This window comes from Eurytemora carolleeae, unplaced genomic scaffold (genome assembly GCF_000591075.1).
Source record: "Eurytemora carolleeae unplaced genomic scaffold, Eaff_2.0 scaffold250, whole genome shotgun sequence".
NCBI classification, from domain to species: Eukaryota; Metazoa; Arthropoda; class Copepoda; order Calanoida; family Temoridae; genus Eurytemora; species Eurytemora carolleeae.
This window is the reverse complement of record NW_019396156.1, coordinates 5,246-18,072: the sequence shown is the minus strand read 5'-3', so window position 1 is coordinate 18,072 and position 12,827 is coordinate 5,246. Positions and strand designations below refer to the sequence as shown.

The 12,827-nt window shown below is 33.7% G+C and overlaps 1 protein-coding gene across 1 annotated transcript in view; it reads right to left on the bottom strand.

The window, feature by feature from the left end:
- LOC111696685 (acetylcholine receptor subunit alpha-1-A) overlaps nt 1-11,801 on the bottom strand; it is a gene marked incomplete at its 5' end in the record, with an annotated part of 43,267 nt that extends 31,466 nt beyond the window's left edge. Inside the window, 4 exon segments of the mRNA XM_023466379.1 lie at nt 253-331; nt 7,184-7,435; nt 7,744-7,804; nt 11,680-11,801. Coding sequence (XP_023322147.1) covers nt 253-331; nt 7,184-7,435; nt 7,744-7,804; nt 11,680-11,740 — 453 coding nt within the window.
- Nucleotides 11,802-12,827: the final 1,026 nt, after the last annotated feature.

The following is a 12,827-nucleotide window of genomic DNA, read 5'->3' as shown; positions in this document are numbered from 1 at the left end:
ACACTATATTACATGTATATTAAACTTATTTTTAAGTAAACAGTACACGTCTTCGGTTCGGTATTTCTTACACGCACTCTTTTGGTACAGACACACGAACATGACGTTTCCGCCCCCTGGCTAATACACTCGCAGGATCATTTTTATACAAACTTGAAATCTACATAAAAGTACAAAAATGTCATCTTACTATTCCAGAGTTTTATGGGTGCCACTGTATGAAATGAATCCAATAATGAATAGTATACTAACCATATCAAATATCTGAGTGAGGGTGATTCCAACACGGACTTCTACAGCATGGCTGGCGTTATATACAGGTCTAACCTCCCTGTATCATCATCATCATCGTTATCATCATCATTAAAATTATTGACATTAATAATTATTAGTATTATTGACATTATTATTATAATCACAATATGTGAATTACCATTTTTAATATCATCGTTATCATTAACATAATCTTTTTTCAACAAAGGGAGTGACTGGCAATGTATGGTAGTTGAACTAACTGAGAATGCAGTATTGTGGAGAATTTTTTTAGGATTCAATTGATACATATAAAACGTTTAAATAATGTATAATTACTGAGTTTGAGCCCAACGTCGACGTTAAAAATCATCCATTTAGGTGGTTACGCTTTTACGACATTTGAAGAAATCTGCGAACTAATTCGTAAAGAATAAGAAATTCAATATAATGATGAAAAAGAAATAGTTTATTCTAACATTGATTTACTTACAAATTTCTAATAAGAAATATGTTTCTAACGTAACCAACCAAATGGAAGACTTTGTGATCAAACTCAGTAATAATACATTATTAAATGTTTTATATGTCTCAAATGAATCCTAAAAAGATTCTTCACAATACTACATTCTCAGTTTAACTACCATACATTGCCGGTCACTCCCTTTAAGAAGGTTAATTTTATCAGTATGCTCATCATTATTATTGTAATGAATGTTATTATTATCACCATAATAACCATAATTATAAAGTCGGTAATACGGACATTGTCTTAACCCTATCCCCGCTGGGGTACTTGAATTTGAACCCCTCCCCCCTCTAAATCCCATGTTTTATGTCCAAATATGACAAATGATACATCATTAGAAAGCTCTTGTGCTCTACTTTTAGAATCTGCAAACAAATTTGCAAATTTGCGAAAATTTAATTTTTTATCGCAAAATCCAGTTTTATAGTAAAAATGTTTGCAAAAAAAAATTTGTCCAAAAAATGACAAATTATACATTTTTGAAAAGCCCTTGACCATGCCATTTCAAATATGCAAAAATTTTTGCAAAATTTTAAATAACCTGATTTTTAATCAAGAAAAACTAAAAATGTGCAAATTTTCTTTGACAGGTTGTTTGCAAAAAATTTGCAATTTTTTTTTCGCAAAACTTGGACAATCCGTTTCCTTATGTCATAGGCTTTCCAAAAAGCTAAATTTTATCAAAATCTGACAAGTGAAAGTGGGTCAAAACAAAGATTTAGTTTGCTACAGGCAAAAGCAGTCATTCAGGCAGTGTGCCTGAGGACTCAGGCAGTTAGTATTAAAGCCCGGTTTTAGGCCTAAAGGGAGGGCTTTGGGTATGTAAGAAAAGTCAGAAAATTTCAACAGCCTCAGACCAATACTTTTTGAGTTATGTAAAAAAAACTACAGGGAATAGGGTTAAATTGTCAAGATTATTGGCTAAAATTTAAAAACCTTTTACTAAATCCAAGCAAAATTAGAATTGGAGGTGAAAGTACAAATAAGGAAAAAATAGTTGACCCCCTCCTCCCATGCACAATTCACCACACTTTCTTGATTAAATGGTGCCCCCCCCCCCTCTACACTTGTATTAGATTATGCTCGACTGTTGGCCGACAGATATTTGATTAAACGCAGATATAACAGAGAAAACAAGAAAATATTACAACTACATTGTGTCCCAGTCTCCAATACAGTGTCCCAGTATCCTATACAGTGTCCCAGTATCCTATATAGTGTCCCAGTATCCTATATAGTTTACCAGTATCTATATAGTTTACCAGTATCCTATACAGTGTCCCAGTATCCTATATAGTGTCCCAGTATTTAATACAGTGTCCCAGTATCCTACATAGTATCCTATACAGTGTCCCAGTATCCAATACAGTGTCCCAACTCCCAGTATCCCATATAGTTTACCAGTATCCTATACTGTGTCCCAGTATCCTATATAGTTTACCAGTATCCTATACAGTGTTCCAGTATCCTATATAGTGTCCCAGTATTCAATACAGTGTCCCAGTATCCAATACAGTGTCCCAACTCCCAGTATCCTATATAGTTTACCAGTATCCTATACTGTGTCCCAGTATCCTATATAGTTTACCAGTATCCTATACAGTGTCCCAGTATCCTATATAGTGTCCCAGTATTCAATACAGTGTCCCAGTATCCTACACAGTATCCTATACAGTGTCCCAGTATCCTACATTATGTCCCAGTATTCTATGCAGTGTCCTAGTATCCAATATAGTGTCTCAGTATCTTATATATTTTTCCAGTATCCTTTTTTGTCCCAGTATTCTGTATAGTGTCCCAGTATCCAATATAGTGTACCATTATTCTATATAGTGTCCAAGTATCCTACATTGTGTCCCAGTATCCTATATAGTATCCCGGTATCCTATATAGTGTCCCAGTATCCTAAATTGTGTCACTTCAGTTTCATGTATCCCAGTGTCCCAGTATCCTATATATTATGCCAGAATTTTGTTCTATTCTCTAAACGTTTGGGATTGCTNGAGTTTAAGTAACCGAGAAATATTTGCTAGGACTGGTCAAAGTACGAGTTCTCTAACTGCTTCCACTCTCTGCAGTCAATGATTTCTGCTCTAAAAACTCCTGATCGAGATGGGAAACAGATTGTTAAATTTTATCACAAGGATTCAAGTTTATAAAACTAAAATTTTAGGGAATCGTTCAGACAGAAAGAATGGAACTTGTTTATTCCAAAAAAGATTTGAATCAAAGCGTCTAGGTACTCTTTTAATACAAAAAAGAGTGATCCAAGGGGCAAACCCTCGTGCAAAAGTTAATGAGGTGTTTACCAATTACTTTTGCCAATTCTAAAAAAGTATAAGTAAGTTAGTGAGGTAAAATGAAAGACGACCCAGTCTTAAAATTCATGATACTTTTAACATTAGTCTGGATATTTGCATTTTTTTATCCAAACAAACCAATAAAAAGCCCAATTCTGGTGTCATAGACCTTTAACATTTAAAACTGTGAGTTTTGCTTCAGTAAATAGTCATAGTTTAAAATATCAAATGTTTTCCCCATCTTGTTGCAAAGATATAGGGATTGGGAAATTAGAATGTTAGGTGAGTAATCATTTCTGAAATCTAATTAATTAAAATTTAGATGATTGAATCTAGAATGTAGTTAAGGAATTGGGTTCAAAGTTTAGGATTTGCTAATGGAAGTTAAAATTGAGGTTGAAAGTTTTAGTAGTCAATTTGTGAAAACAATAGATATTTTCAAATTTACACTGAAAATTTTAAAACAAAAAAATATTATTTCTAGGACAAGATAAAAAAGAAACTATGATAAAAGAATGCACCCAATGTTACCCAATATTGGTATTATATATCGTACTAGCTTAGGAGCTTTTCCCGAGAATTAAACTTTCGTTAATAAAAACCAACCCACTGAACTTAGAATTTTTGAACTAAATTAGGAATATAACCATGGATGTACCGACACACCAATCAAAATTTCGATCAAAGGGATTATGATTTATGGTAGGTCATCGAAACAAGCAGACATTACTACTTTACATGTATATTTATATATATTGATTTATCCACTTATGAATACCCTCCCCTGCACTAATGACTTAATTTAATTTAATATTTAAATGAAGTGTAAGCATAATTTCAAGTGACTAGATCCATTTGTAGAGCTGCTTATCCGATCAAGGCTCCGATTCGACTGATTAAATCAGACTTTGTAGCAAGCTGTTTTATATTAAAGAAACCTTGATATTTACTTTCTTTTAGTTGAAGATGCTATATCGTTACTTTTGAAATTTTAAAACCCCTTTGGACATTAAACATTCTGTATTTCGTCAGCTGAGTTGAGTTCACACTATACGCTAGCGTAAACGCCGGATTTACGGGAACTTGAACGATATTTGGAAGATATAAACCTGGAGTTCTCTTGCCTTGAAGAACAGTCTAAGGGTTAAAGGGTACTGATGTAAATCGGTCGGTGGCATCTTCGCATGGAGAGTCAATTGAAATTACGCTTACAGTCCCATTAAACCCTTCCCCTCCCATACACTTTTTACAGCGTATGCCCTACCTCTCCATTGGTAAAGTGATATTGTCACCCTCCCCTTTTATAACAGTGTATCACCCCACTCATTAGATATAGGGTCTGGACCCCCCCCCCACCACAATTCATTTAATACTTTGTATCCCCCATCCCCTGCACCCCTTCCCTCCACTTATTTAATACAGTTTATCACCCCAATCCTTCACTTTTAGTGGTCATTACACTCAACCCAGCTCAGCTTGTATACTTATGGTTCTACACAGTCTACAATTACATAAGTTACTTTTATATAATTTGAATATTTTCTCAGATCAAAAAAAAGGAGCAGTTCTACAGTCTACACGCTTTCGCCCATGCTTTACACACTAAAAAAATATCTAAAATTTCCTTTTGTTGTTTAGTCAAATGCTTTTCTTAAGTCCAACCCCAGCTAACTGACTTTAATTGATGTTTTTTTTTGTGTGTGAAATCAATTAGTTGAATAAGACTGGGGTTCTTTTTTAATTAATGTTCTGCTCTCCCTGCTATTGGTGGTATAACTACATTTAGTTCACCTGAAATTATTCTATCAATTCAGTTCAGTTTTAACGGCATTTCAAGGCAATTTTAAATGATTCTAAAAGTAAAGATTGAACTTTTTTATCCTGTTTATATAGAACCAACGATGATGGAGAGATTCTAGTTTTTATATTATTATGTAACTAATAACTAAAGTGCCCGGCGTTGCCCGTGGACTTTTTTTAAAATCGAATTTTCAAAAAAAAATACTTCGATTTAAAAAAAAAAAAAATTTTTTTTGCCTATGTTCCCCCCGGTCCAGCCGTTTAGCCAGCAATAGCTAACATACAAATATATGCATATACAAATATATCTTCTTAAAATAAGTCTATACAAATATATTATATATGAGTGAAGAGCTTTATTATACAGATATATATATATAAAGTAGTAATCTCTGTTTGTGTGTTTGTTTGTGTGTCCGATTTTTACTGAGGAACTTGCTAAAGCCAGGGTTATATTCTTTGCTTGGTTTAAAACGTTAAGTGGTTAAATATTTTAGAGAAACCTAGGTATAGGATATTGCACTCTCCATGTTTTTACTCAACTATGAAAAGGATAGAATTTGAATAATTAGTTCTATAGAAAGTCTAAGAAAATGACGCCTAAATCCACAGAAATAATCATTCAAAGCTTCAGGATTTTTTTTCTTAGAATAATTCGTTTCAAGAGAAAATAAAAATGAATATAATTTAAATTCTTCTAGAGAATTTTTTCTTTTTTAAATGAAATTCCCATTACAAAGCATATTTTCTTACTTTAAAAACACATAAACGAACTGAAATTCTTAGAAAAAAGTTTAGGTGAAAATACTGAATAGATAAAGTAAAACCTTTCAGCAAATTCATAACAACTGTAAAATTAAAAATTCTAAGAAAAAGAAGAAAAAAACAATGTAAAAGTATCTAATGGCAAAAAATAAAAAAGTGACAAAAATATATTTTATAAATTCATACACGAATTTATTTTTGTGACCACTGTATATAATTTGAATGATACAGCTGAATACTCTACTGGGAATATGTTCATATTTTACTACAATTCATGTTTTAAACGTGAATAAAATAAAAGGGAAAGTTACTAGAACGATATGTGAAACAAAGGAACTCATTTGAGTTTATTTTAAGTTATTTATATTATTTTCATTAGTTAACACCTCAAAGTTTGATGTTTTAAAAACATAATAAACAAGGTTAAAATAAACCCCTACATTCTAAATAAAGAGATTCTAAATAAAGAGATTTGAGTTTATTTTAATTTATTCATATTATTTTCATTAGTTAACACCTCAAAGTTTTATGTTTTAAAAACATAATAAACAAGGTTAAAATAAACCCCTACATTCTAAATAAAGAGATTGAAAGTTAAGACTCACTGACTATCAATCTACAATCTACCTGAATTAATTTCACCCCATTCTAAACCCTTTATCAATGAATACATGATCAAAAACACAAAAAAACTGAAGCCTTTCATTTTTACCAACCCGAAACAGGCTGGAGACCTCCCCCCCCCCAGGATTTACATAGATTTAGACGCCCAGGTTAAAGGGGTTAACTTTTGTGTACATAAATAAATCATCAAATAAATAGAATATCCCTTTATCTTTAGAGAGCCCCCCCCCCCCCATAGACGTCAATATTAGAGTTGATGAAAATCTTGTAAATAATAATAATACTCATATTTCTCATTAAATGACCCGGTACTTCAGACGTCCAGATTGACTGGTTAGTCAACCCATTTCATCCCAACAAGTATATTCTCCGTGTTTTCATATAAATACATTTGATGTGCTGTAGGTTTTGCATATTGAAGGTCGATTCTAAGCGTAAATTAGAATAAACCTCCATGCAAAGATGGCAATGCCCGATTTACAACAGCACCATTGAAACCTTATTCTGATCAAAAATATTGAAGAAACCGTCGTTTTTCTAACTCGAAAAGTGTTAATTTAATTCTGTTTTTTCTTCAATGCTTCTTATTAAAAAGAAAAGCGCAAGTCACTTTCGCAAAGAACCGCAAATGAAAAGGAACAGTTTAAAGAAACAAAAACATTGATATTCTAATTCATACTTGATCTGAAAAAGCTGTCAAGGGAACCTTTGTAAATCGGGATGATCTGAAAAAGCTGTCAAGGGAACCTTTGTAAATAGGGAATTTTCACATGGGTCGCTTTAAGTTACGCTTACAATCCCCCCAACATGAATATTGAATAGGGTCTAAAACGTCTGGTAGATCAAAACTTGACTGACTTTTTTCCGATACGACGGACTCTTAATATGTTGCTAATATCGATAGATGATGTTCCTGTCATAAGTAGACATGAGGTAGTTGAGAAGTCTGGACTCCTCCTGCTCCGGTCTCCCCCTTCCCGTCCCACCCTTCTCCGGGTCCCCCTGAGTACTGTTCAACCTGATCCCATCCTTCCCTTTTTCCGGGTCCCCTGGAGTACTGCGGAGTCCCTCCTGTGCTATATTCAATGTACCCTTCTTGCTCCTTCCCATGGAGATATTTTGAACCTTGTTTTCCTTGTTCCTCTGAACTCCTGTATCCTGACTCCTTCAAACAAAGAGATAAAGATAAGAGAGCCATAAGCCGTTTGGATAGCTTATCATCTTGCATATGGAATATTTATATTTAAATTTTCAAACCCATAAACCTGTGCAAGATATTTTTCTGAATTATCTAAAAGTTAAAGTTTATAATATCAAAAGTTTACACTATCAGGTTCCAAAGATATAGAAATGATAAAATTGGAATTTGTGGCAAGTGCTGTTCCTTTGAGTAATCCAGTTTGAAACTTAAAAGATTAGCTAGTAGTTTCTTCAAAAGTTTCTAACTCCGACATTCTTTATCTATTTGTTTACCTTGAAATATCCTTGTCATCTTCCCCCTCCCTCATCCCTGTACTCTCCAGGCAACAAACATCTAAAACAGGTTTAAAATTAGTTAAAACAAAACGAAAACGTGGGAATTAAAGAGACTGTACGCGTAATTTCATGCGACCCTCCATGCAAAGATGGCAATGCCCGATTCACAACTGTACCTTTAAAAGCTTTGTCTGCTCAAGTATAAATTATACAACAATATCTTCCACATTATTGATCAGATAAAGGTTTTTGTTTTGAATCGGGTATTGCCATCTTCGCATGGAAGTTTACTTGAAAGTACACTCCCTTTAAGCTTATTTTCTTTGATCCAAGCGGCATTAATACAGTTAAAAAAATTGTCTATGAAAATAATAAGTTTTGGTATTTAAAAATGTTTTAAACGATAGTTTTTTTGCTTCGTTGTTTTCCTCTTTAGAGAAATATTTTGCATAATTCAATAAAGTAAACACAGAATACACACTTCCAATGTTTCACCCTCCGCAGGTTTTAAAAGTCCAAAAATTTTTTTAAAACGAACCAATTTATTGGTCATCACTCGGTCTTCTCTGAAATCTTATATTTATTGGGAAACCAAGCAGTAATATTAGTCCTAACAAAATATCAAACAGTTTTGAGAGGACATCTTTGATTGTAGGATAAAGATAAATTTTCTTGTTTTCTGTTTAATGCTTATCATTTTTTACAGTCAGAAAACCAAACCTACATTTAAAGAAAGAATTTCCTCAAGAGTTTCTATTTTTTCTGAAATAACATGAATGTTGTTTCTAGCGTCTATAGATATTTATTTAGTTGAGAAGAGAGTGTGGTTTCATGGTCTGATGGTTAGGAAATTATACAAAAGTATCCAAGGCGAAACCGACCAAATTCTTAAAACATTAAAACTTCATTTTTCCTTAGAAAAGTAAATTTCATGCTTAAAGTAACCTTGACAAACAAGTTTAGATTTTTTAAAATGCATACTAGGTTTCGCCCTTCATAATTATAAATTACAAACTATGATCGTTTTCGCCCAACAAACCAACCGACCATTGTTGGTTTGACACTATTTTCTCCTAAATCAACCAAACTTGAATAAGTTTGTCCTGCACCCCACCATGGTTGGTTTTGCCCTGCATTACCATACGCTAAGAGACTATGGTTGGTTTCGCTCTGCATTTCCATACGCTAAGAACCCATGGTTGGTTTCGCCTCAAATATCCAACGCTAATAAATCATGATAGGTTATGCCCTGCATTATCCTACGCTAAGAATCCATGGTTGGTTTCGCCTCCATTATCCAACGCTAATAAATCATGATAGGTTATGCCCTGCATTACCCTACGCTAAGAATCCATGGTTGGTTTCGCCTCCATTATCCAACGCTAATAAATCATAATAGGTTATGCCCTGCATTATCCTACGCTAATAAACCATGGTTGGTTTCGCCCTGCATTATCCTACGCTAAGAAACCATCATTGGTTTTGCTCTGCATTATCCTACGCTAAGAAACCTTGGTTGGTTTCTCCCTGCATTACACTACGCTAACAAACCATGATTAGTTTTGTCCTGCATTACTCTAATCTTAGAAACCATGGTTGGTTTCGCCCTGCATTATACTACGCTAAGAAACTATGGTTGGTTTCTCCCTGCATTACACTACGCTAAGAAACCATGATTAGTTTTGCCCTGCATTACTCTAGGTTTAGAAACCATGGTTGGTTTTGCCCTGCATTATACTACGCTAAGAAACCATGAATGTTTTCACCCCGCATTATACTACGCTAAAAACCATGGTTGGTTTCGCCCCGCATTATACTACGCTAAAAACCATGGTTGGTTTCGCCCTGCATTATACTACGCTAAGAAACCAGAACATATTCTTACTCGTTCACTCAACTGATACTTCTGCAGATGATTTATATAATAGTAAACGAATAAATGTAAAGACCAAAGTCTTTAGCAGAGATTGTGCTAACGTCAAGGCTATGTGTTGATACCAAATGCAACTTTAGTTCTATTTAAAAGCAAGACTAAAGTCGACAATAGTCTTGAGTCTAATTTTCTTAGACTCTTTTCTAATGTTGAAAGTTAGACCCGACTCTAATGAGTTTTGTCGGAATGATTTACTGGTTCTTGAATTGGACTCTACTATAAGTAAAGTTAGTCCCATCATACTCAAGGGCTCATGTCAAGTCAGCTTATTTTTTTAAGTGAGTAAACGGCATTGTATGGTAGTTGAACTGAGAATTCAGTATTGTAGAGACATTTTTTAGGATTCCTTGAAACTTATGAGACAAAACGATGCATATTTGTTCAGCGAGAGCGCAAATTCAATTTTTAAAACCCACATAGATTTTTCATTTTGAAGGGATGATTTTGAGAATCGAGTTTTCAAAAATTATTAGATATCGACGACGAAAAATGTAACAAAATTCGACAGAAAAGTTAAATGTTTAGGAACATATTTCTCAATAGAAATTTGTCAATAAATTAGTGTTATATTAAATTTCGCTGATTTCTACAGAAAACGTTCGGCGACTTAATAATAATAGAAATATGCACAAACTTAAATAAAGAACTTTAGATTCATGTATGAACATATTCTTGAATATAGAAACTAGAATTAACCGTGGATGAATGTATACCTGAATACAGGATGGAAACTAGGAGGAATACTAGATGAATATATATCTGGATACAGGATGGAAACTAGAAGGAATACTAAATGAATGTATACCTGAATACAGGATGGAAACTAGGAGGGATACTAGATTAATAAATACCTAGATACAGGATGGAACCTAGGTGGAACCCTAGATGAATGTATACCTGGATACAGGATGGAAACTAGGAGGAATACTAGATGAATGTATACCTAGATACAGGATGGAAACCATGAGGAACCCTAGATGAATGTATACCGGATACAGGATGGAACCTAGGTGGAACCCTAGATGAATGTATACCTGGATACAGGATGGAAACTAGGAGGAATACTAAATGAATGTGTCCCCGGATACAGGAAAGAACCTAGGTGGAACCCTAGATGAATGTATACCTGGATACAGGATGGAAACTAGGAGGAATACTAGATGAATGTATACCTTGATATAGGATGGAAACTAGGAGGAATACTAGATGAATGTATACCTGGATACAGGATGGAAACTAGGAGGAATACTATATGAATGTATACCTGGATACAGGATTGAAACTAGGAGGAATACTTGATGAATGTATACCTGGATACAGGATGGAAACTAGGAGGAATACTAGATGAATGTATACCTGAATACAGGATGGAAACTAGAAGGAATACTAGATGAATATATACCTGAATACAGGAAGGAAACTAGGAGGAATACTAGATGAATGTTTACCTGAATACAGGATGGAAGCTAGGAGGAATACTAGATAAAAATATACCTGGATACAGGATGGAACCTAGATGGAACCCTAGATGAATGTATGCCTGAATACAGGATGGAAACTAGGAGGAATACTAGATGAATGTATACCTGGATACAAGATGGAAACTAGGAGGAATACTAGATACAAATATACCTGGATACAGGATGGAATCTAGGTGGAACCCTAGATGAATGTATACCTGGATACAGGATGGAAACTATGTGGAATACTAGATGAATGTATACCTGGATACAGGATGGAATCTAGGAGGAACCCTAGATGAATGTATACCTGGATAAAGGATGGAATCTAGGAGGAACCCGAGATGAATGTATACCTGAATACAGGATGGAAACTAGGTGGAACCCTAGATGAATGTATACCTGGGTACAGGATGGAATCTAGGAGGAACCCGAGATGAATGTATACCTGGATACAGGATGGAATCTAGGGGAAACCCTAGATGAATGTATACCTGGATACAGGATGGAATCTAGGGGGAACCCTAGATGAATGTATACCTGAATACAGGATGGAAACTAGGAGGAATACTAGAAGGCGGATAACCGCAAACCGGAACATCCGGAGGAGGCATTAATCTGGGATGAAACCCATCCCATCTAACTCCATGTCATGATGAAACCTGAAAAAAAATCTTAATGTATTTTAGCCAATATAATTAGGTATATTACAATACAATTAAAATAAATAGTTTTATCACTTGCTCTAAAACTAATGATGAAAAATAGGCCTGCTTTCTGCACAGCTGCTGTGTTTCAGGTTTATTTGAGTATTTAAAGTCATAACTTAGTCTAACAGTCGTATTCATGTTCTGCAATTTTATTGGTATCACTGTATTCTTGTATACATTTTTAAAACATCAGAAACCCGGATCACGTTTATTTTTAATTCAACCCTCGGAATTCAAATCATAATTGCATTATATATAATACATATTTATTAATATATATATATTCACACAGTGTACTGTGTAGCTATGCAACATCCAATACAAAAATCCAGGTTTTAAATAAGTATGTTTTTAAATATTATAATCAACTTTTTCACACGTAATAAGTGTGAAAAGAAACTGTACAAGTAATGATCAAATTACATGCAAAGAAGACGAAATAAATCTGTGATTTTTTTTTGCTTCATCGGCATGTGAATAAGAGATTAAATTAATAAAGAAATATTGTTGAACCATATTGTTAAATATATCAGATTTAAGAAGTATTAAGCTGAGTGCTGGGTCCAAATATGATTGTTTGAAATGCAAATGGAAGGGTTAAACGAGAATTTTAGTTTAGTTATGAATAATAAAACTTGTTGATGTGAAAACACGGAAAATGGTTTCTAACTTTAAATGTCGTGGTTTATGGCTTCCATTCATGCAACATCTACTCCATAGATAATTCTAGAAGGTTGATTCAAAAGAAAATTTCTGAGATATTTGGATGTGAAAGAATTAATTCATTTTTTAAATGAAATACTCTGAACAAATTTTCTGCCTTCGTCATCTTGACAAAAATTGAATAAGTAAGTAAGTAAGTAAGTAATTAATTATTTATGAAAACATACAAAAACATACAAAATTAATAGTTTTAATAGAAAATATTTAAAAACCTCCAAAAATAGAGGTTGTGGAATTATTAATTAAAGTTTTTTT